The sequence below is a fragment of the Anopheles stephensi genome, chromosome X (genome assembly GCF_013141755.1).
Source record: "Anopheles stephensi strain Indian chromosome X, UCI_ANSTEP_V1.0, whole genome shotgun sequence".
NCBI lineage: Eukaryota > Metazoa > Arthropoda > Insecta > Diptera > Culicidae > Anopheles > Anopheles stephensi.
The window spans coordinates 15,291,698-15,316,346 of NC_050201.1; the positions used below are offsets into that span (position 1 = coordinate 15,291,698).

Consider the following 24,649-nt stretch of genomic DNA (forward strand, 5'->3'; position numbering starts at 1 on the left):
TGTCAAATAGAAACCAAGGTTACTAGATCGCGTGCTGTCAGTCTGCTGAAAGAAAAAAAAGAAAACACACAATAAAGAAAACAACAATCATTTCCAGGTAAAGATCGATACAGTGCCAGCGAAAATGAAAAAAATATTGCTCCCATTATTCGATTTTCGATCGTAAGGTGTAATTAAAATATTTTCCAAACAGAGGCCCCCACCGACTATTGGGCCGATTGGTGGCAGTACATTACATCTCAACGCCGCGTCATTTGTGTGTCGCAAGCAAAATTAATACTCATGTAAACATACGTACAAGAACGCTGTAAGTTAAGAAAGATGCTGTTTCGAGATGGTTTCTAACAAGCACAATTCTTTGCAGCTTTTTTACTAGGACCATGCACTGCTAGGAAGCATTCGCAAACGCGGGAATAATACAATGGAAAGCGAAAAATTATTGATGGCCGCTGGCGTGACAGCGGCAGTCGTTGTTGGTGCTTTTGTCTTTTGGGGTCCCTCGGGTAAGAACATTTCCTGGGGTCGTATTTTCCTTTTTTTCCTGATTCTTCCACTGAAAACTTGCTTCCCCCTATTCCACAGGCTCATCCAAGCTTCGGCAACGCCGTGGTCAGATTGCGGGGTTGCATAATTTCGGCAAAACGTGCTTTCTCAACACGCTGCTGCAAGCGCTCGCTGCCTGCCCACAGTTTATCGCCTGGCTGCAGCTGCACAACACCAAAGATAAGAAGAGTCTAGTGTCGTCGCTGCAGAACGTGCTGGAGGTGGTGAACGGGACGCATCCGACGTTGCGCGGCGATCCGTACGCGCCCGGTGCCGTCATCCGGGCATTGCACGCATTGGGCTGGGTAATTTCGCCCGAGGAGCACGACGCACACGAACTGCTGCTGGTGATGCTCAGCTCGCTCGAGGAGGAAGTTTCGAAACCGCGCAAAATTGGTTGCCTGTCCGATGCGCTAGACGATGTGGCCGGTGGGTTTGGGGCTGGCGGTGGTGAGGTAGGCTTCCACGCCATACCGGCACGCCCGTCCAGCGCAATGCTGTCGGACTTTTGCAACGCGGAGTACGACGAATCGACGAACCTGATGCGTTACACACGCTCCGAAGCGCACACACCCGATTCGCCACACTCGGTCTGTACGGAGAACGAGGAACAGTCGCAGGACTGTTCGCTGGTCGAGTTTGGTGCGTCACCGACGCATGCGATCAACGCAGCATTCCCGAGCGTTTCCGGGCGACGGTTTGGTAGTCGGCAGCCGGTAGCAGTGATGCGACCACAGCCGACACACGATCCGGGTACTGCGGTTGGTGATGTTGGGAACCATTTTGCTGGCAAGCGTCATTCGGCTTCGTATCGTTCGCTCGAGCGATTGAACCGTGGCCCCGGAAGGGTGTCCGTCTGGGGCGATAAACAGCAGGCCCAGATCCCGCACCCGTTCCGGGGTGGGATGGGCAGTCAGCTGTGCTGTGGCGGCTGTGGCCACAAGTCAACGGTACGGTACGACAAGTTCGACAGCATTACGTTGCCACTGCCAGAAACGGCTGCACCCGGGCTGGGTATCGGCAACCTGCTGTCGGACTTTATTCAGCCGGAAATGCTAGATGCGGTACAGTGTGATGCTTGCCACGAAATAACCACCCACACGAAGACACTCACGTTCAGCAAGCTTCCCGCCTGTCTGTGTATTCACATTGCCCGCACAACCTGGCACGCGAGTGGACACGTGCACAAGCGTCTGGATAGTGTGCACTTTCCCGAGACGCTTTCGATGGCACCGTACAGCTTTGTGCAACCGGGACTGAACAGTAACATTAGCACACCGTGGGGATCGACCACATCACTTTATTCGGCCGGTCTGATGGCTAGCATGGGACAGAACGATCCGGTGGGCGGCAGTGGGCTGGATGCGATCGGTGGTAGTGGAGCCGCCAACAGCAGCGGCATGGAACCATCATCCGGTTCGATGAGCTTCGGTTCGTACACCTTCGGTGCAATGTTTCCACGCAACCTTTACCGCCTGCTGGCGGTCATTGTGCATTCGGGCGAAGCAAATGCGGGACACTTCGTAACGTACCGGCGTGGTGCACTGCGAAACTCCTACAAGTAAGTATTGAGCATTGGGATCCTGGCAGCTGCCTGTAGGTCGGAATTAATTGATTCCTCTCATTCCTTTACGCAGATGGTATTACACGTCGGACACCGTTGTGCGGGAGGTTCCTATCGAGGAGGTGCTGAACAGTTCCGCCTACATGCTTTTCTACGATCGTGGCTCATCGTCCAAATATCCGTAAGACGTACAAAACTTTCTTTCCCGCTCGCAGCTCGGCGCTTTCCGGTGCGCAATTGTGATGTACAGCACTTAAGTTAAGCAATACACGGCACGCAAACGTTACTATTTGGATGGATGTGCGAACTTCTAGAGGAAAGGATTTTGAATTTGCACATTTAACGTCTTACTATAACTCTTCTCTTGGATGATGGCCGATAGCCAGCAAACGAAATCTTCTAGCGTTAATGGAGAAAAGGGACAAGAAATAGGTGTCGAAAACACACAAAAAAAAAACCCCGAGCTGCATTTGTTATCGATGTCTTTACGCTTTAGTGGTAGCAGAATGGTAGGATAACGTAAGGATATACGAACAGAGCTAAAACTATAAACCAGTACATTTTAGACTAACAATATGTCCCAAAGCATCGTGACGGCGTTACGGACGAAACAGGAGCAAAAATCCAAATACACATATATTGATAGCCACTAACGATTCAGTCAACCATCGTTGTAAGTGTTACTAATTTTAAGCGTGAAAACACAACTGCAAATTAAGGTATAAGGCGTTTTGTTTTGTAGTGTGATATGAGTTAAGCCATGTACGATATGTTGCATGCTTTAACAATTGCAATGCAAACACAGATAGATACAGTTTCCCCGGTTTTCGTTTTCTGACTACCAGAAAAAAAATATCCAAAAATATATCCGTGCGCTTTCTCGTTGTGCATAATGCAAGTTTCTAGATGTCTTTCCTTCGATAGTTCTAGCCAAATGTTGCTACGTGCTTAGGTTATGTGCATTTGCAAGTGCATGAGCAATCTTTACCTTGACTTTAGAACAGCTTAGCAAACATGACTACCTTTGATTAGCCGTAAAGATAGGTTTTTGGGAAGGAAAAAGCTACCACCACTGGCTTTGCCAGATGCTCGCAATTGGTTACATTTCAAAATAGGCAAAACACCTCTTACTAGATAAATGTGTACTATTTCCCGAATTAATCGTAGCAGTGTGATCTGCCGATGTTTAGAGAGTTTACTTCGCAAAGCAGAACGTTAAGCGTATGAACAATGAAAGATGTATTTTTTTGAAATAAATTCTTAAACCACAATGGAATTGGAATGGATTTTAAATTTTGTAATCCACTATTCTCATCACCACCACGTGTTCATGTAGTGTACAGCGAGGCGGTAGCGACATCCATTACTAACACGAAGAAACCGGTATCAAATCCCTCTCTCTCTCTCTCTCTCTCTCTCTCTCTCTCTCTCTCTTTCTCTTTTCTTGGCTTAACGGCTTACAAGGTTCCATCTTATGGCTTACTAAACCCTTTGAGACCACGTAGTTGGATAGTCGTTCCTCAAATTCCCAATGACTTCAAATCGGCAGGCTAAGATCCTTCGAAGTTATATAGGGCTTCGAAAAAGATGAAAGTTAGTTTTTTCCCGCCTCGAAAAATTATGGAAAAAATGTCGCCCAAATAACCACACCGCACAAACGACAGGTAGCGTCCTTCATTGGAAGAATCCTTGAACCTTCTACATAGTGATCGCTAGAAGGTATCGGTAACTGGTGACACTTAGAAAACACTAAAACGTGCGGAGATGTACGATCAGTTTGATTTTTAATTCAATTATTGCAAACTCCAGATGTGTTCAAAGTGGTTAAAGCCTGGGCTAATGTCTGAATAGATGCCCCCCCCACTCACGGCACTCACTTTTCGCTACTGGGTTACCTTAAATTTAGGTGAAAGTTAAGCAAAAATGTGAAAAATAGTTGTAATAATAATTTTTAATAATTATAAATAATAAAAAAATATAGTAAAAAGTCTGAAAAAGATAACCCTTTGCGTAACTCGGTTGCAAATATGAGTGCCCGTGAATGGGGGGGGGGGGGGGGGGGGGAGTATCTATTCAGACTTTAGCTCAACCTCGGAAAGGTCTCACAGCCTGCCATTTCTGGCTCTTTGTTGCTAGATTTTACCCGCAAGCTAGTCAGCCCCGCGTATGGGGAGCCGGTCCGGATGGGATTTGAACCTCGGTCGTGCCGTTTGAAGACCGGCGCCATTGTCGCTTCGGCTACCGGAACACCCCGAACCAGCAGACTAACGATAATATAATTAGAAATCAGAGATCATTTCTGACAGCTGAACAAAGCGGGACAGCGGGATTCCTCTCGGAGTTCATGGTGAATTGCCATGAACCAATGGACCAATCGATTGGTCCAGATCATTGAAATACAGTCTGCAGCAATAGATTCATCCGGGGCACCTGGTGTACGCTCTTGAATTTTTTTGGATATAAATCCTATATTACGCTGCCAGAATCGGAGTGAATCGGGGTTTCGGGGACTCAATTTTTAGATTCCAGAAGAAGGTCATGTTTAGCGTCACTATGGTGCTGTCGAAGGTTTCGTTTCTAATTCTGCCCTGGGCTGGCCAAAAGGGTTTTGGAGTTTCGTTCCATCCGGATTCTAACGTGACTGAAACCCTCTGAAGAATGTCCGGCCGGGATATGGACGAAGGACTTCATGGAGCTGCATGTGTGGGAAGATCTTGTGTTGTGGAGATCATGAGGTACAAAAACGCGCTCGGAAATGTTAACGTTTGGCTGGGCCAAAAATTGTCGTGATCGAATTAAATTTCCGATTGAAATTCGGCTAAAGTCTGAAATAAGATCCCCCCACCCACGGGCACTCATATGTGCACCTGAGTTGCGGGTATCTTTTACGGAATGTTTACTATAATTATTGATTTATTTATTATTTATAAGTATTATAAATCATTATTACAACAATTTTTAACGCTTTTGCTTAAGTTTTACCTAAATTTAAGGTAACTTAGTTGCAAAAATGAGTGCCCGTTGAGGTGAGGGGAGGGTGGGGTTGCGTAATCTATTCAAAATTTAGTCAAAATTTTCGGATAAAGTCTGAATAGATGCCCCCCCCCCCCACTCACGGCACTCACTTTCCGCTACTGAGTTACCCAAAAGGGTATATTTATCAGACTTTTTAGTGTAAGTATTTATTTATTTATTATTTATTTATTAATTTTAATTATTATAAATAATTATTACAACGATTTCTCACATTTTTGTTTAACTGTTACCTAAATTTAAGGTAACTCAGTAGCGAAAAATGAGTGTCGTGGAGGGGGGGGGGGGGGGGCATCTATGCAGACTATGCCAAATATTCACATTTTTGCCTAACTTTTACCTACATTTAAGGTATCTCAGTAGCGTAAAGAGATTGCTGTGAGTGGGGTGGTCAGAGGGGGGGGGGGGGGGGTCTCATTTCAGACTCTAGCCTGAAATTCTTCAATTCACAAGCTTTAACCAAAGTCACTTACGATTCGACATATTCTGTCGGTTTAGTGTAATGGCAATGAGCCAGCCGGGGTGCAAGGAAGCTACTCGGCGCAACCAGTGGGTGTCGTCGATTGGGATATTGTTTTCGCGTCGGGGATAGGGAACTCGCGGAGATCCCTTTTTCTATCAACAAAAAAAAGCTGAACTTCGAAACGGACAGAATTAAAAATCAATAAGTTCGATCAGTAAAAAACAAGCGAGGGGCCGAGAACCGACCACACAACCTTAAGCCAACCGTTCGAATTTGTGTGTCCAGCCCTATTTAGTAAAAGTAAAAGGCACACCACGCATACGCAAACACATGGTACTCCCTTTGCATCGTTCTTGTTCCTGTATTTTTTGTTGGCCTCCCCACGGTGGCCTGGTTCAATCGAACCGACTTCCCGACGTCGTTATCCCAAAGCGAGTCTCGCTACCGGGACGGTATTCAGCCCTGTACGTTCGGTAATCGCGTGCCCAAGATTCTTTGGCCTGTTGTGTGGTGAGATTTCGGGTGGTGGATTTGGAGATGAAAGCCTGGATGAAAAAAAAAAAAGTTAAAATAGGATAAACAGTCATTAACCGGCTCAAGTACCAAGACATTGAATGTCCGAAGGTTCAACATAATCAGAACAGAAAATATTGACTTTAGCTCGGTAGAATCCCATAAGTGAGTTCGTTTTGGGGACCCCCTCCCTCCCAGTCGACTTGTTTAAACGGATCACAGCAAACGCCAAACAGGGATTTAATCAATTGGCTCCATTAATGTATTGACCCATAAGGATGAGCAATTTTTGCCCCGATGGTAAGCGGCACAAAGTAAACACGGGCGACACGCAATCGTGGCGAAAAACCGCGCCAATCTAACCGACCGTATGGGGGGGTGCGAAATCGAAGGAAAGCAAAAGACAGCAACTCAAACCAACAAAAAAAAAAAAACACACCGTTCGAAGAAGAGGATCGACATGTGGAAGCGATCGATCGGTAGAGGCGAGGTAGGTGAAGTAGGGGAAACGCGAAGGAGCGAGTTGAAGGCTAGAGGAGGGGAAACGAAGGGGAAAAAGGGGGGTGGGGAGGGGGTTGGTTGATGAAGTAGGGGTTGGATTGGTGGAGGTTTGGGGTGTGATCGAAAAAAATAAAGACAGTCGGCCGGCTGCTCGAATGGATCAGTTTAAATTTTGCTATCCACGAGGGAAGCTCCAAGTTCACGAGAGCGGACGCGCGCGCGCGCTCGCCCAAGTCTACGTCGGGATTTTTCGGCATTTTGTTGTTATAGGATCGCGGTACTACGAAACGGTTTTTGATTTACTTTCGTCCTAGTTTTTTTTTCTTTGGCTAGACAATCATCTCGTCTAGAATCGATAAAAATCCTCGTCCCGAATCGTCAAGAATCCTAGTGCGAAATCGTCAAGAATTCTCAAAGAAAATTTGTTTTCCAGATTTGTTTTGGAACATTTTCCGGCAAAAAAAAAACATTCTATTCTATTTTCTTAATGCATTGTGGTGTGTGAAGTGCGTGTGAACCATACTCGAGCCAGCAAGTAAAGACGAGCGTCGAGAATTAGCAAGAAGCTTTTCGATGATCCAGATCGCAGAGGTAGGAGATGCTAGATGAAGTTCTTAATTTTATTTTTAAAACCAAATCCCAAATGTTCCTCTGACAAGTGCAAGTTAACATCCGATTTATGGTGTGTGTGTGTGAATAGTGCAGCTCCAGAATCGGGATCGGGATACAGAAATCAAAGTTCTGCAATCAATCAAATTCTAACGGCCAAGCATCAAATGGCATCGCAACACCTCGGTGTGTATTCAATTGCTTGTGCCCGTAAACCATCGACCATCGAGTTTAAACTAGTGACTGATCGCATCTTAATGCACACATCACCTTTATCACGCCAGGATTACGATAAGGACTCTGGGCGCTCTGGAATCCGGAGGCGAAGACAAGAATTTTCGATATCTGAAGTTTATTTTTTTTTCGCTGCCTAATTGCTATGCTTTGCTTCCGATAATTGTGTCTATATAATAGATTTTCACGCCATTGTAGTTATCCGATCGGACGCTTTGTTGGTAGACGAGTGGCTATTTAACGCCCGACACTGCTCCATATATCTCGCTAGATTGATCGATCGATCGGAGTCATTAGGGAGTCATCCGTTGACTGATAATCATTTCGCTCAAATTGCATATGTCCCAGCGCAAAGAGAGATGCCACCTACACTATGTCGCGCTCTCGCTCACTCTCTCTTGATCCCGCTCTATTACCGCTCTCGGCTACATTTCCTTTGGCACGACTTCATCCTCGGTGTGTTGCCTTGGACGCGCGTCGCCGTGCGCGTATTGCAATCCGAAGGCGACAGACCCGGCAACGGTGGCAGGGATTGATTAAAATGTACCGAACGTAATGACACCGACCCTGTTTCGGTGGTTTTATACTAGCATTACCGTTTGCGCACCCTTCGCACACATTGCATTCCAGCCAGTGATTCCAGCGACAGTGGCCACAGCCATTTAGCTGCACAGCGTAGACGTAGTGTGAGTGATGCAAGCTGATAAACCTATCGTAGTGACAATACTGGTCAAACGATCGATACACACACACACACATGCGATCAACACCCCATAAATTTCGTCTATGGGACACTGTCCGCCCTGGGACAGGGCACTAGGACCCGACCGAAAACGCAATCTACGAATCGTGACACGTGCGAGTGTTTATTTAAAATACATTTCTCTCCGTACTGTGGCAAGTGACACTTTCGTTCGCAGGGGTGTTTTCTCATCGTGCTATAGTCAACCTTAATTGTTTCTCGTAATGGAATCCAATTGCGTTTTGGAGTGGGAGCAGGGGCAGAGACTCACGCTCGATATCTGGAGGTTGGCGCCAGGATTAGAATAATAAAATCAGAACTTCCTCCCATGTTTAGGTTACCTGCTTGCTGCAAGGTTTGACTACCTACGCGCTTAGACTAGTTACCAAGGGCTGGTGTTTGATCAAGGACGAAACATAGTCTAGTTTGAGATTTAACCAGAGACTTGGCCTACGAGAAATTCCCATCACCGATTCTACTAGCTACCTTGTCGCTAATGTCTGATGAGTTGGTTATAGTTGACAAATAAGCTCAGAGTCCTGAAAACCCTCAAATCCCTACTAGGTTCAGGACAGGACACAGCTCAACCAAGATTTATCCAGATACTTGGTCGCGAGTATTTTCGATTACCAATTCTGCTATATCTTCGTCTTTCCTGGCCTAACGACCTCTTAAGGTCACGTCTGCCATTCTGGCTTACTAGACTTATTGATACTGCATAGTTGGATAGTCAGTCCTCACTATAGGGGAACGGCCCAGATGAGATTCTACTATATATCTGGTTGAATGTTTGGCTCAGAATTCTGACTTAAAAATCAGAGACTCAGGCATGAGGGTAAACCATCATGTATACACTCCTCTGCATGATCTATCTTGACAGACTTGCCTAGTTATCAAGATCTGGTTTAATATCAAGGGACACAGCCCAGTCAAGATTTTACCAGCAACTTTGTTGCGAGAAATTCCTACTATTAGCTTGGTTCTTATTGTCAACTTAGTTGGCTAGAATTGACCTGGTCTACAATATAAAGACTCCTGGTCTACAATATAAAGAAAGAAGTGATGTCATGCCGTTTGGAGTATTTTTTTACTGACCCATACTCTATTGCTTCATACTGCTCGCAGAGCAATCTCCAAAATGCTTCACCTTCCACAGGCATTTCCTTTTCCCCGTATCCGGACCCTTGCTCTCTGATGTTCTCGTCTGCAACTCGGCGATGTGTAACTACTTACAATGCAATGCTCCTTTTGTTCACACCCATCTATGCAAATTACTCACTGTACAATGTCAAACAGTGTACGCATCTCTCTCTCTCTCTCTCATAAGCCGTCATTCGATTTGTCATCATAGAAGTAACGCACGCATTTACAAATATCGTGATTCACGCGGCACCGGACAGTACCGAAAAGTTTGGAGCACATTGTACGAAACTGTTAGAAATTTGGTTGACCCATCCATCCCACAACCCCCGCCCCCCACCTCCCCTAACACGTCACTTGGCGGCATTGCAGTGTCAACGTCGATTTTATTGCCCATGCACATTGGTGATCGAAATCGCGACCTGCACGTCCAGCACGTCGGGCACGTCCCGAGACGGTGTCGCCGGTATGGTACAGGTGACGTGCGCAGCGGATGTGCAGGTTTAAGGGGCGCAAATAGAATGAAAGTGATAGCGGGCGGGCGTGCGCTTGGTTGACATTTGGTTTGCAGTCCCCAATTACTCACGCACTGCTGGCGACCGCGCTTGACGACCACGATTGCGGCGAGGTGATTAATTTCTCTTGCGCTTCCTCAAAAAAAAAAAAAAAATTGAAGACGGAATACCCAATGAAAGCCAATAAAAAAAAAGAAGGTTTCTACCTGATCCGATTAGGCCGGGATCGCGTTTGGGGTCACGGACTGCTGAAAGAATCGGTACCGTTGGTTGGCGAGCTGTTTTGGGATGGGAAACCATCCAGTACCAAGTACTATAAGCAGATGCAAATCCTTCCGCGAGAGATTAAAAAAATTTACATTTCCCCTTACATCAGCCGTGTGACGTGTCGGTGCGCACATATTTCGCGTTCATTGATCCGGCGACTGACATTTTTCAAAAAATATTATTACAATACTGCGCGGTACCGTGCGTCTAGAGCGTCCACAGCGTCCAACGCACCAGGTCCTCCTCGAGGTCCAGAGAGAGAGGGAGAGAGGACCCGGGTCTGGTCGCACGGCGTAAGGTTCGCCTTCTTTGCTGCCCAGCACGGAAGTGAGCTTTGGTATTTTAAACGGCGCACTATCCGCGATAGGAATGTACGTGGTGTGGCCCGTGAATGTCGCGGGAGTTCGGTTCGGAACCTCCGAAAAAAGCATTTTATGGGGCGAAAGCGAATGTAGGTCTGTCTTAAAAATCGATATCGAACGGTGCGGAGAATCAAACAAAACAGAATCCCGAGCAAGGAGAGAAAGGAGACCTAACACGAGCAAATTTGTATGGTAATGAGCAGCCAAACTTTGCCACCTATTCCTTCACCCTACTACTCTTCCACTGATGTGCCCTGGCTGAGTTGGCGCGAATTTTTTTTTTCGGGGGGGGTAGTATTTGTCTTTGAGATTAAGCACATACACACACACACACACCAGGGAGATATGGCTGGTCAGTCACGTTAGGCTCGAGAATCTGATCGTTTGCCGCCCCAGAAACATGTACCCAGCGTTAGGAAGATCCCGGCAGATGAGATCATTTGTATCGGGATAGATCTTGGTGTTGATACGGCGTGAGCGCTCGTGCGCGATCGTCATCACTTCGCATCTATTTAAAAGTTATTAGTTTGATGTCGTTGCCCGTTATCGATTATACAGCCACCGTGATCGACGGTACCGAATGTGGATATACCGCGTGGGGTCACTACTTTCTGCGCATATTTTAATCTGAAGAAAGATTCTCAGGAACGCTCGGTGGTACAGGGAAAAGAAGATAAGGAAAGGGAGGACACCTCGCACAAACATCGCAACACCATCGGGAAAGTGGGACAATGTTATGGCCGACTCCAACCATTAATGCGCTTGGAGGGTCCCCGTGCTGCTAATAGTAGGAGGTCCCCCTGAACGCGTTACTATCGGACCACGGATAGCTATTAAATTTTAGTGAGGTGTAGCTATCCATTTCCTACTCTCCGCGAGGGTCTCTACATTGAAATGTATCTCATGTAGCATTTTGGCTTTATTGGCGGATTATTCTAGGACGCCACACCGGAACCTAGAATCTCACGTCATCTCAGATCAGGTTTATAGCTTGTGTGTCCGCTAAATGTCAGCCTACGTGTAATCAATCGTTTGTTAAGCATGAGCGGTAGCAGCGTCCAAATCTAAACCTGAGCAAAACCGTCAGCACCGGTAAACGATTCTATTCTGGCCGATAATCGAAAGCAAACGATCCGTCAAAATTCTTCACACAAACAGACGACCTGTCAGGTGCAATTCTCGATTCGCTTATCCCCAGCTTAACAATGTCCGCGCGTCCGTCTCCTTCGTGTTTGCCCATGGAATGTAGCTGCTGTAGCCGTCCGGCAAACTCCACGAAACCAGATCCAGTCTCCCTGTCTCAGGATCTCTGGACTCTCTGGACGCCCAAAAGCCCAAACATCAACAAAAAAGAAACCGGGCACATTAAAAATGCTGAAAACCGATGCGCGGTGGATGTCAATATACATACACTTTTTTTTTTTAATATAAACCAGTTCCCGTGCCAATAGCCTGGCTGTCAGCGTCATCACTTTTGTGGACCCCAGGCATTCATGGAAATGTCACCCGGCCCCTCGGTGTCTTTCGATGCTTGAAAGCCGTCCTGCCGGCGCCCATCCTGCCTGCCCAACAAATCCCATTCTGATTGGTGATCCTGTTTTTTTTTTGTTTGGTTGCCTTCGCGTGTGATCTTATCCCACATTCTCTGGGAGTAACCTTATCGCATGCGTTCCGTGCGATTCGAAATGCACAAGCAACCGCAGAATGCCGTTTAATGCCAAAAGTTATATTGTTCTTGATTCCAGAATATCCGGCCAGAACCGTTCTGCTCACCTTTAGCTGAACCGGGAGGGGGGGGGGGGGGAGCTCTGCAACGGGGAGAGTAGGGAGGGTGCAACTTAAGGTGAGTTTGCAAGTCCTCATAATTGCGTTTGCCTGGATCGGCTGGCAAACCTTGGTGCGGCGGGGAGAATAAGATCATAAAACAAGAGCATGCCAACCTAAACCGTATTAAAGCGTTCGATCGCTTGAAAGAGATATTGTGGAAGATCGGGAAGCTGTATCCTGCCGAGTGCGAACTGCAACCGGAGGTAGTGGGAGTCGCCGGCAGTACATAAGATCAGAGCAAAAAGTCAAGTGGCTTATCGATGGGGTTTGTACATCGCGTACGTTCTGTTCTGTATTTCGTCATACTCCAGATCTCCAGCAGCAGCTTTTGGTAGGACGCGCGTGTATCGCCAGGCATACTGATTGGCGCGCCTTTAAAAACTTCGCCTTATACTGCCGTAAAAGTTAAAGGTACTAAAACCCATTCCGCGATCATCAAATCAAATTTGTCAAATGGTCGTAACGACAGCAACGTCACCCCGTTCGTCCGGTGCCTTCGGAGGTCCTCTCTAGAGGACCGGGTGGTACTATTTTTGGACATGGCTGGCGAAAGAAAATAATCATTTAATATTTAAATTACCAGCTGCACGGCAGTCCGTCCCCTCGTTCTCAGCGTCGGATGTCTGAGGATGCGAGTTATCTTTTCTTTCCTTTTTGCTCAGCTGTTGGACCTACTTGTACTCTTGCCGGCGATACGAAAATGGACATGACATATTGGATTTGATTGTTGTCGTTATTAAGGCACCATTTGACAGTAAATGAAGCGGAGGATTGATTTCGTCCCGTTGGCGAGTGGTTTTTTTTTTGTTTGCGTGAAAGATCACATAATTAGCATAAATCGTGATCGTCTCTCGGCACGCAATCCCAACACGAGAGCATCACGGGCGACTTTATAATCTAATATTATAATAATACCGGCTGAGAAGCCGGCGACCACTGTTGGAGCGGATGGGAGATAAATGGGTTTTTGCTGAGGTGGATGGTGTTTGCTTCTCGCCACAAAATCGGGAGTGCGTGAAGCAGGAACAGATCTCCATGCGCTAAGCAAGATTGATACACAAAATGACCTTGATATTTAGGTTAGCGACCTTTAAGGAATTTACGATCCTGGTACAGCAGGCAGGTACTCGCTTGGAGGGCCGTCGATTTGGCAATTTTTTTTTTGGGTTAACGGCCCCGTAACGGCTGAACTTTATCGATCGTTGATTGACGGGAGCATGAGTGGCTGTCGCCCGGTCGTGGAAGCCCCAGACCTGATCCTTAATAAATCCCGAAAACAAAACATGGAGACATCCTTTACGGTATGCTCCATTGTCCTTAACATTTAACGCACAATGCGATTATTGATCGATGTCGTGCCTGGCTGACATATACAATGATTGTCCGCATGTTTACATCTTGTGCAGTACTTTGGCTGCTTACCGGCTCACCAGTTTCACCAAGAACGGTTTCACACCAGAACCACCACTCCAATTTTTCCACCTTTCCAGAGTTCTTAAAAAGCTGTCCTTGTCCTTAAACTTCGGCGTCGTCAAGCTGTCAGCGACACGAAGGGATTGACATTTGCGCTATTGATTAATTGTTGCATTAATTGGCTCGATTGGGCAAAACAGCAACAAACAAACATTCGGAGCAACGACAACAGCAACAAAAAAAGTCAACCGTGACGCTGCTCCAGATATCGCGTGTCAACCGCGAAGTTCCTCCCATGGGCCAATCCTGTTCCACCGCGATGCCTTTCTAATTCGCAAGGCTCAGACCTGACAGGCCAGCAGGCGGTGTTGTGGTTTGATGTACGTACGGTGGTGCTGTTTTTGCTGATAAGTCCCTAAATAAGCTCACGTTCTTTGCTGCGCGCCGGAGCACGGGAACTTTCCCAAAAATGGACATCCCATACATTAAGTTAATGAAAGCGATTATCATTAGCACTGCAAATCAAAACAGAACGACACACACACATGGAGTTGATGGCGTTATCAAATGTAAAGCGTCATGAGACAGGGTCCGTTAATGCCTCCATTTTGCATGCAAATGGCTGCTCCGAACTTCTATCCGTCCATGATTTACGAGGGATTCACTTGATTTGTTGTGCAGTTTCGTCCACGGCACAATGACCCGGCAGATATTCCGTGACCGAAGCACCGAAATGCCGTCATCAGGTTTACAATTAGATAGACCAGAGTAAGCCTTAAGAGCACAAATTTGTTGGAGAACTCCGACAACTCCACAGCAAATGACAGGGACACCGATAGGCAAGGCAAGAAATCGCGCGACAGTAAATCCAAGTCCCGTGGAGAAGATGGCAGCAGCCCTTTATAGCTCAGCTGGTCAGGCACATATCACACATCCCATTTCCTGAGTCGTTGCCGATAAGCCTGTCAGTGTTGGGTACTGTGGGGGTCCGGGACATTGGCGGCCCACAGTCCGGCGACTTTTCTGGACACTTCCGCAACAAATCCTACCAGCCTCGCCAAAGCGATGACCTCCATCTGTTGGCGCTATCGCGCGTATATACGTCGGCGGTGGTGATATCGTAATCACAGTATTATGCAAAAACCCAGACCCCTTTCTCCCGTCAGCTGGCCCATCTCACCAAGAACATTCACTTCTGAGGCCGCGCGTTGAAGTCGCGGGCGCTCAGTACGTGGTGAGGCTGAGGCGTGCGCGTATCATCCCCGCCGGGGCGCTCTTTAGACCTTATTCTGTGTTTTAGTCCGAGATTCGGGAGTTTTTGCAACAAAACAGAGGACGGAGAAGAAGAAAAAAAGCGGGCAGAACCTTTTGGGCCGCGGAGAGATTAAGTGTGTCTTGTTGCGTTTTTCGGGTCACCCAAGGGGGGAGGAGAACGACGAAACCAACTTTGGAGCGGTTGGCGAGAAAATCAAAGATTTATTCAAATCGTGGCTTAATTTATTTGTTCACCGTAGTGGACACACACAATCACGGGTGTCTTCTGTTTTGCTGTGCTGTGTATCTCTTCCTTGTGCGGCGAGCCATGTTGGGCAGTTGGGGCTTTTTGGGGAAATTAATCATTCCACTGCTGATGGGCGAAATAGCACTGTTCGGACCGCATCAACCTAACGGCATCTTGGTGGCGAGGGCAACCGACGCATCCAGCTCACCGGACGATGATGGTAAAGTTCTGATTCCTTGTTTTGTGTAGTCCCTGGTCGCCTTCTACACCTGTCCTGAGGCGGCAGGTGCACGAAGTCCCAAAACCCAATGAACGCCCAGGAACGGGAACACAATCAACATGACACTAATTAAATGTCACGCTTTTGCATGTCCGACTGTGTGTGTGCGACTGGGATTAAAGTGCCAACGAACTGTCTGGAGCACACGGTCACGTCGGGCACCTTCGACGAGTACTTCGCACTGGCGGACATTGGAAACGAACCGTCCACCAACTATCTCCTGAACGTTAGCTTCACAGTCCTGGTAAGCAACCGGCAGGAAGAGCTAGCCATTCTACTGTCCGGCCAGAACCGCTCCTATCAACATCCCGACTTTGCACGTACCTACGAGATGAGGCTTACGAATGTCTACACGGTGGTCTACCGGGACACACTGAAGATGCAGGCCTACCACAGCCCGACAGACAAACTGTTCCCAGCGGATCGCTTCCAGCTACGGTTCCTCGTTAGCCGGGACGGCAATCTGACCATCCTGGTGAATGATAACGTGCGCCGACCATTGCTCGCCGTCGTAGACGAACGGCAGGCCCTGGACGTACAGTACGTGAGCTTCTCGTCCCGCATGAACGCCTATCCGATCCGATTCTTTCTCGGCTGCGGTTTGCCACAGTATAGGGCGATCGAGGTGATTGCCGAGACGGCAGGATCGCCGACCAATCTACCCCTAAAGGATGGGTCCTGCCCCGTCTGTCCGAAGCAGCGCTGTGAGGTGGTGGTTAAGGCATGCGCTGACACCACCAAAGACTCGAACGGGTCACCAGCGAACGGCGATCTGGAGCAGCAAAAGTACTACTTCTACTTCAATCTCTACCTGATGAAGAATCGGACCAAATCGAACGTACTTGCTGGCGGTGGTGTACGCAAACCGACCGACGATGGTGTTTAGCGACGTCGTTTTAAGTTTGTTTCTTCGTATAATAAACATGTACATAACTAAAACATTCGGCGATGACTTCGAGAGTGACGGGGCTATGCAATGTCTTCTGTTGTTTTGGAGGCTAGACATGATCCGATTGGTCATAAACAGCGAAAAAAAAAACAAGTCGTGTCTTTATACTTATTTCCATCAGACTGTTTTAGTCTGCGCTATGGGAAGTCTGCGATAATTCGATGGTAATTCTGCGCTAAAGGTCCTACGCTTCCTCAACCCAACACGTTCAATCATAATGAACGACCCGAAAATGTCAGACACCGTCGCGTAGGTCAAGTTCGGGGAGCCAGGTGAGCCGACCGGGAAGTAATGGCGGGCCGAGGTGCTTTAATAATGTCCGCTGCAGCGATGAAACATCTTCATATCTTCCCGTCCTTAAACAGGGTGTGCGCTGCTGGTTTTGTCGTTGTAATTGTTCACTCATCGTGAACCCTCTCTGCCCGGGTCGTAAGCTACTCCACGCCCTTGCCTAGAGTCCTGTCTCGTGAGGTGCGTTTTGTCGTGCCATATAAAAGCCACAGAGACTACATGGAAGTGCGCAACGGGAGTAAGTGGCCGGTCGGCATTATTTATGGACGTGTGTGGTGAACTAAGCCGCCCTGGCTCTACTAGCCCATTATGACGTTACAGAAACATGTGCAAAAATAAATGCAATGTTGATGGTGCTGCTTCCACTGCACGGTTCCACCTCGCTGTTCCTCGATCCTCGGCTTCCTGCTTGCTGGCTTTTGTAGTTTTGTTTTACGTGCTCCGCTTCTTGCTACAGTGATGTGCGAAAGGTTAAACCATACTTACCTTACTGTCGATACGTCCTATAGTGTGTTACGCATTAAAACACGACAAATGGGGCACAACGTCCGATGACGATGGCAAGGAATCGAATTGATCCTGGTGGAGGCTGAACCCGAAATGTCAAACAAAACATGACGGATACAGTGTATTGTTAGCGGTGGAATATCTCCACCGAAGACTGAACAATAGCAATATCTGTAACCGTCTTATCTTGACCAGCAAATCCGATGCACCTTACCACGCGCACAGCACGGTCAAATGTCAAATTGTCACAAAGGATGTCCTGCACTGTACACTGGATACCACTTGCTATAGCCGCACCCTACATCTTTACTTCTCGGAAATTTTATTGAAATATGTGCACTTTTTTGTTCAATACCTTTTAAAATGGTTTTTTTTCATGTTACTAAGAAAAAACCAAATTTTAACTATTCAAGAGAAATCTTGATTTTCTTTGAAGTTTTGAAATTGAATTTATTATTTTATATATTCGTCTTTTATACTTATTAATCAAAAATACCATTGTATTTGTATAAACATACATATTTTTGGAAAGTTTTTTTTTATACCTTTATAAATACTATCACTAGTTTAAAAAATCTATATTCTGCTATCTAATAAGTCTTAAATTTTTGTGGCTGTACTCAAAAGCTCATGAGAAATTATGTGATTTTTCACTAAGTTCTGATCCGAGCACCAGCCAGACTAGCCGAGCAATAAGAGATTTGGACTTTTTTTAAGTTGGTTTGATATGCCTGAAACTCAGTGATATTACATTTATCTCATATTATTTATCATACTGGGGGAAGCCTGGTGACCGAGGTGATAATGGTGACACACGTTTAAAAGGGCGAATGAGGTCTCAACGGCCCAAAGCTTCTATAAATAAATAAAATATAAACGATGTCTTCACACGGCAGGACTCATCTAGCCCATGGATCAAATCCCAACCTACGACTTTCAGCTACGGATAAATTCGAAAGCCAGCGAAAGCTAAGGAAGAAGAAGAATTTGAAGAATTAGTGGAGTTTTAAGGCTCTATAAACTATTTTATTAGTATTAAATATTCACTTCGTTTATATAAAGATCATTTGCATTCTCGTTTTTTTTTTAATTTTAATTTTTCTAAAGTAATTTATTATCTATAGATTGATCTGTTGGGTCTTCGGCCGATATAAAATTTCGATGCGAATTGTTTCCGATATTTCAATTGATCTTAACGACTTAATATAAATAGCTTCAAATTATTTTTTAAATAATAATTTAGGTGCTTACCTCATCGTAAATAGCTCTCAGGAAGTGATTCCAAATAATTGGGGCTATAGAAAATGAGCGCCCTTATTTAAAAGAAGACAGTTTGTAAGCATATATAATCAACCAAATGTCAAGAACTTTTAAGATTTTTTTATAATAAGTAAGAAGGATAAAAAATCCATTGACCGGTTTTATTATTAAAATACAATCCAATTGTTTGTGTGTAAATGTAGGGTGCTGCTATAGCATGCGTTATCAGTGTTATTACCACGGTTGCGACCTCTCGCGCGTTACTTTGTGTAGCACACTGTACAAGCTGGCACGCTGTTTTACCAATTCGTCCACCATTCGTCTCGCACGATATTACTTAACGCGGTGTTAATGTCGAGGATGCGATCTGCTTTTCCCAGTTTCCCATCAACACCCTCGTTTCGCTGCCCTTATCCCCCGCCATCGCGGCTATCCCTCCCGCTTTATCTATGGGTTGACCTGGCGACAAAACAAAAGATTCGCTACGCATACGAAAGGGCCCTCGGGGAGTTAACAAAGTATCCGCCGGTTCACGGTGTTGCAGGACCAGTGCCAAAAGGGCAGTACGCGTGTGTGTGTGTGTGTGTGTTGGGTGTAGAATCTTCCCATCTTCAGTAATAAAAAAACTCATGGTAGCTTTTTAACCTTTAGCGCATACCGCTCGATTACTACGCGAAACTGGACAAAAGGTCAATTTGACATGTCGCGCATCGGTTTCGGCCCGGTTTCCTTCCAGTGTCCTTCCACTGGGCGGGTTCCACGGCAGCGGAAGGGATGGGATGAAAAATAGGACCTGCGATGTGATGCGCTTGTCAGCATCGGTCATCTTCGATAATCTCTGCGTCTGCCGTGGTACCTCTCTCTCTCTCTCTCCGTCTCTCTCTCTCTCTCTCTATCTCTCTCTCTCTCTCTCTCTATTTCTGTCTCGCTCTGTGGTCCCGCATTTGGAGACTACGACCGAAAGCCTTCCATAATCTCTCGCCCTTACTGCTGCTGCCTCTTATGGGCCCGGCTGGATTGCGCATCTTCGCACAGGGCTCATCTGCCTCCTGGAGGACGTTCGACCGTCGGGCGTAATAATGACACCGGCGGCAGTGGCGTCGTCGGCAAATGTCAAACCACATCGCCTCCTGGTCCAGGCCTTATCGGGGTTTGATGTGGAGGCAAAACCGGGGGGATGGAAAATGATGGGGAAGAAGGGCGACGGGGTATATTTACGGCTGTAAGCAAAACGAGGAATTAACACATCGAGCGCGAATTGCTGCCCTTTTTTATTACTATATTGCGGCCCCCGTAAAGTGTCTTCCCAATAGTCGGAAACAATATAGCGCTTGCGCTTAAGGATAAACTTGACGTGGGTCGGTTTTCGCGCACGGCATCCAAAACGTCAGTCCAGACGGACGCCGCGTTCTAGCTGATTTATGAAGTACACACACACACACACAAACGCAGGCAATCTCTGTCGAGACAAATGTTGCTAATTGCCCAAGAGTATCAAGAGGTCCTGAGGATTGCCGTGAAGTGCCTTCCCGCACTACCCAATTACCATTTTGACGTTCGGTTCTAGACATTCCGGCACGCTTCAAGATGGCCTGGTTTGTTCTTCCGGTTGCACTGATGCTCCGTGTGTGTGTGTGTGTGTGGACACCCGGTGATAAGCTGGGAAGCGAACACTAAAAAGGCACAGCTCAATAAAGCAGTACCGCGATTGCCCTTTTCGGAGGCCGCATACACGAATGTCCTTGACATTTAGGCATCGCGTTCTGGATCGCACCGGGACAGGCTCCAAGCACCATTCGCCACGTCTTGGTGTAGCATGGTGTTGTTGGTTGGTGGTGCTTTTTTTTGCGTAACGCCGATGGTTCCTGCGGTTAGCTCCCGGTTCGGACATCAAATCGAACAAATGTTCTATGAATGCTTGGTGTGGGCTTGGCTGTTGTGGAGGTGTTTTGTTCCTGGCTATCGTTATCTGCCCGCTACGCTCGAGCGCGCTGCACATTTGCATTCGATCGTGTGCGTGTGTGTGTGTGCGCGGGTTGTTTTGGAGGTTCCTTCGGGGAGTCCGGGGGTGTAAAATAGGGTGCAGGAGTCGTCGCTTAAGGTGAACGTTCTTGGGCGTTCTTATGTTTTTGTCTGGCTTCACGTTCACCTTTTCGGTGCTGGAAACCACATCCACCGGGCAACACGAGAACACACCACCGCTAGCCGGTTCTGATGACATTCCGACGAGCGTAAAGTAAATTAGCAACAGCACATGTGTCTGCTGCCAAAGTGGGCGCACTGATAGAACCGTGTCCGTGTTCGGATAAGAGCGGTCGTTGATCGAATCGGCGGAGGTATGCTATTGAGATCAAGTCTGCAAATACTTTTTGAATTTATTGAAAGTATAATGTCATCATTCTCAGCATCATCGTCATCGGCCATCAACACCCACGCAGATGTGCGAGATGTGCGATAAATAGAAAGAGAGAGAGAGAGAGTGAGAGAGAGGGACCGCTCTAACAGCCTGCCAGCATTCTTGGGATGTCCACCGTACAGATGATCGTGTTGATGTGATCAGGATTAAAAGGGAGTTAGCTTAAGACTATAAGACTTGATTTGTAATTTGTTTGCCGGCCATTGCGCTAGTGCTTTCGAGCAGTAGGCACGGGCTCGATATGTGAGGAGTTTGGTTTGTGCGTTGGGGAAGGTGTGTCCCCGGGTGATCTATGCGATCTGATTGGTGGCGTCCGCCACCGGTACCTTGGTGCCTTTCTCGTTCTTGCTGCTTAGGTAAACGTTGAAGTAGAAAAAATACTTTTGCTTCTCGCTATCCGTGCCGGACGCTTGCATCAGCAGATCCTTGGACGTGTCGGAGCATGCCTTCACAACTACCTCACACTTTTCCGGCTTTGGACAGACGGGACATTTGGTGGTCTGATCGCCGGATGAGTCTTGCCGTTGTCCATTACTTTCATCACCAACGCCACCGCCACCACCCGATTCTTCGTCCTGCTCGTCATGGTCGTCATCGGCGGGTCGGCGTGGCATATCCTCCTCGGCATCGTTCATCGATTGTGAAGATGTTGCCGATTGCTGGTCGCCCCGTGACAGAAGTTCCGAATCTTGCATATCAATGGTTTCGATCGGTAGTTTCCGTTGCGTCGAGCTGCCTAGCGCTGCATCCACGCAGTTGAAGTAGAACGTCACCGGGTATGCGTTCATGCGGGACCCGAAGCTAATGTACGAAACTTCAATCGGCGGTCGTTCGTCGTGTACGGTCAGAATGAGTGACTTCTGAAGGCCCGGTATGGACACGGTAATATGGCCGGCTCGAGTGATCTGGATGCGAAGTCGGAATTGTTCGCCCGGGAAAAAGTTAAAGTTGTGGCTGTGATGGGCAGACATCCGGAGCGTTTCCTTGTAGATGACGGTGTACACGTTGCTGATGCGAACCTCGTACGTTCGACCGTAGTCTGGATGCTGACGCGAGCGGTTGCTTGCGGATAGAAGGATCGCCAACTCTTCCTGCATGTTGCGTACCTGCACGAATAGTGTGAGATCGACGACGTTCTGTTCGGACCGGTTGTTACCGATTTGATCCATATCGAAGTACTCCTCGAACTGGCTGGTGGTGGTGGTATGATGCTCACAGTTTTCACCCACTGAGAACAAACACCAATCATATATGTTAGTAATGTAGTGTGATCTCCTGCGCTTCCTTATATCACTCTTACCGTGTTGTGCTGTGACTTGGCTGGCCTCATCAGTTACGCTGGATGCACCGTGCAGGCTTAGAAATGCCTGCGCCCCTAGCCACAGTATCCCGAACAGTACGCGAAACGTCATTCCGTGTTGGATTGTGAACCTGCAAAATGGCGCCCAGAGCAGACAGAACTCATCAACAATTCTTTCTTCCCGTTTTCTAGATGTGCTGGGAAGCATCCAGGGTGCGACCACTGTTCCGGTGGTTGCTCCCGATACTGCTGGTCGCCGCTACTTCACGGGAAGTTCGAGGTCACGGACGCATGATGGAACCACCGGCACGCAATGCAATGTGGCGCTTCGGTTTTCCGAATCCGGTCAACTACAACGATAACGAACTGTTTTGCGGTGGGTACGCGGTCCAGTGGGAACAGAACCAGGGCAACTGTGGTGTGTGCGGAGATGCGTACCATCTTCGATCGCCAAGACCACACGAGGCGGGCGGTGAGTATGGTAAGGGTATTGTATCGCGTCGCTACGTAGCGGGCCAGGAGGTCGAGGTCGAGATCGAACTGACCGCCAATCATATGGGCCGGTTCGAGCTGTACCTCTGCCCGAACAATAATCCGCAAGCGGAAGCGACACAGGAATGCTTCGACCGGTATCCACTGTATCTGGCCGGTACGCGCGAGGTTCGGTTTTTCATCCCACCCGAGTCGAAGAAAAAGGACGTGTTCCGGTACCGTGTGCAGCTACCGCTGTACGTTAGCTGTACGCAGTGCGTACTGCAGTGGACGTACTTTACCGGCAATATGTGGGGACGATGCGACAACGGTACCGAGTCGGTTGGTTGCGGTAGACCAGGTAAGTGCCGTTTAGGTAGTCACGCAAAACCTTATACATTATACATACATTTAGGCAGCAGATAGAGCTAGCGCGGATTTCACAATACCCCCGGCAGGTCACATGCAACACGGGTTTTAAATTCTACCTCCTGACTTTTAGTAGTGATTTATTGTTGAATGGTTTGATTGTGTCCCGACGAATTAATTTTTAATAAGCAATGTCTTACGCTCTTTTTTCCAAAATTTTCTCCACATTTGTTTTGTTTTTGGTTTCGTTTTCAAAGAAACGTTCCGTAACTGTGCGGATATCAGCATCGTGTCCAATACTGGTGGAGGCCGGCCTCCACTGTTTGTTGGCAACAATAATCCGTTCCTGCTGTACTACCGGGACTTCCGTGATCCGAAGCCAGATAACGTGTATCCACTCATCATCCGGTAAGATCCACCAGAACCCGAGCAACATCAACAAATAAACAAACTACCCCAACCATCACCACTGTTTAATGCCACGCAGGGACCAGGTGTGCCTGCCGACCGCAACCTACCGCAGCTTCATCGGGATGGAGGATTGGTGCCAGAGCAACTGTCTACGCTATCCACCGAACTGTCCGGAAACGGTGTGCCACTGTCCGTAAGTATCGTCACCATATTACCTGTAGTTATGTCCCCAAAAGCTTTCCCACCGCGCACCGTGTTGATGTAATGTGATATATGTGCTTTTTGTTTCCGTTGCCGTTTGCAGACAAACGTGCGAAGCGATCGGTGAGCTGCGAGGCCGCGAGGGTGCCGATGTATACTGTCTGGACCAGTGTCTCAACTTCAAGTCCAACTGCCCAGCCGACAGATGTCGTTGCTACTAAATGCGCCATTGCAGACAGCGGGCGGATGTGTGTGAGTGGGTATGTGTGAATGTGTGTGAGTGTGTGATTGCGTTGTGTGTCGTATTGCGTCGAATGAACGAGAATCTTCAGGACAACACAGCAAAGGACGCAGCGAAGGACGTGAACTCCCCCTTAGAACCGCAATGTCCAAACTGAACGAAATGTGGAGCATAGGCGTACCAATTCGTACCAATCGTGTTTCGTGTGCGCGTGTATATGTAGCAGGTCGAACTCAAGTCCGTATTTTGCGACATTCGGCTAGAGGTCTCTCTCTCTCTCTTTCTCTCTCTCTCTCTCGTTCTGGTTCTGTCAAAGCTGCTTCAACAACCTTTCGCCAATAGGATAACAAAAAAAGGATAAAAACAAAAGAGCTCTGCTTCATCTGTTGGAGCTCTACTTCATCTGTGCTCTGCCCGCTTCTTGCCGCTATTCTGGAGGGCAAATAGGACTTACTCCATTGGAGTTCTCGTTTTCTTTAACAATCGCCAATTAAATTTGGAACAAAAAGCAGTTTGTTATCAAATGTCTAGTAACGTTCAATTACCAGATAGTAGCCTCCTGACGAATATTTTGCAGAGTTTGCAGAGCGAGGGGGATAGAGAGATATGCAGAGATCTTACGGAGTGCCTTGGGGCAGTTGTAATGTTGCGCCATAATAAAACCACTAAGTGACTTTTGTACGCAATAGAAGGGCGTACCAAAAAAAAAAAAGAAGAAAATCAAAC

The 24,649-nt window shown here is 47.4% G+C and overlaps 4 protein-coding genes across 6 annotated transcripts; 3 read left to right on the top strand and 1 right to left on the bottom strand.

Moving 5' to 3' along the window:
• Position 1: 1 nt before the first annotated feature.
• On the top strand, positions 2-3,383 carry LOC118510595 (ubiquitin carboxyl-terminal hydrolase 30 homolog). The gene is made up of 5 exons (XM_036052602.1): positions 2-97; positions 194-307; positions 365-503; positions 583-2,104; positions 2,181-3,383. Exons 3-5 carry the CDS (start codon positions 422-424, stop codon positions 2,290-2,292), a joined length of 1,716 nt encoding a protein of 571 aa, XP_035908495.1. The 5' UTR covers positions 2-97; positions 194-307; positions 365-421; the 3' UTR covers positions 2,293-3,383.
• Positions 3,384-6,779: 3,396 nt separating this feature from the next.
• LOC118510647 lies at positions 6,780-24,648 on the top strand. 2 transcript variants are annotated; one of them, XM_036052767.1, is made up of 6 exons: positions 6,780-6,894; positions 7,051-7,208; positions 22,423-23,062; positions 23,328-23,478; positions 23,558-23,674; positions 23,786-24,648. In XM_036052767.1, the coding sequence occupies exons 2-6, from the start codon at positions 7,191-7,193 to the stop codon at positions 23,901-23,903; spliced, it is 1,044 nt and encodes a 347-aa protein (XP_035908660.1). In that variant the 5' UTR covers positions 6,780-6,894; positions 7,051-7,190; the 3' UTR covers positions 23,904-24,648. The 2 variants fall into 2 exon arrangements, with proteins under 2 accessions (XP_035908660.1, XP_035908651.1); XM_036052758.1 differs by having other exon boundaries at positions 6,782-7,208.
• Positions 14,919-16,446, top strand: LOC118510672. Its single transcript, XM_036052825.1, has 2 exons — positions 14,919-15,447; positions 15,630-16,446. Exons 1-2 carry the CDS (start codon positions 15,309-15,311, stop codon positions 16,391-16,393), a joined length of 903 nt encoding a protein of 300 aa, XP_035908718.1. The 5' UTR covers positions 14,919-15,308; the 3' UTR covers positions 16,394-16,446.
• Positions 20,852-24,078, bottom strand: LOC118510641. Of its 2 annotated transcripts, none has more exons than XM_036052743.1 (3): positions 23,697-24,078; positions 22,231-22,361; positions 20,852-22,158 (listed from the first exon to the last, which is right to left on the bottom strand). In XM_036052743.1, the coding sequence occupies exons 2-3, from the start codon at positions 22,340-22,342 to the stop codon at positions 21,221-21,223; spliced, it is 1,050 nt and encodes a 349-aa protein (XP_035908636.1). In that variant the 5' UTR covers positions 22,343-22,361; positions 23,697-24,078; the 3' UTR covers positions 20,852-21,220. The 2 variants fall into 2 exon arrangements, with proteins under 2 accessions (XP_035908636.1, XP_035908627.1); XM_036052734.1 differs by having other exon boundaries at positions 23,589-23,870.
• Position 24,649: the final 1 nt, after the last annotated feature.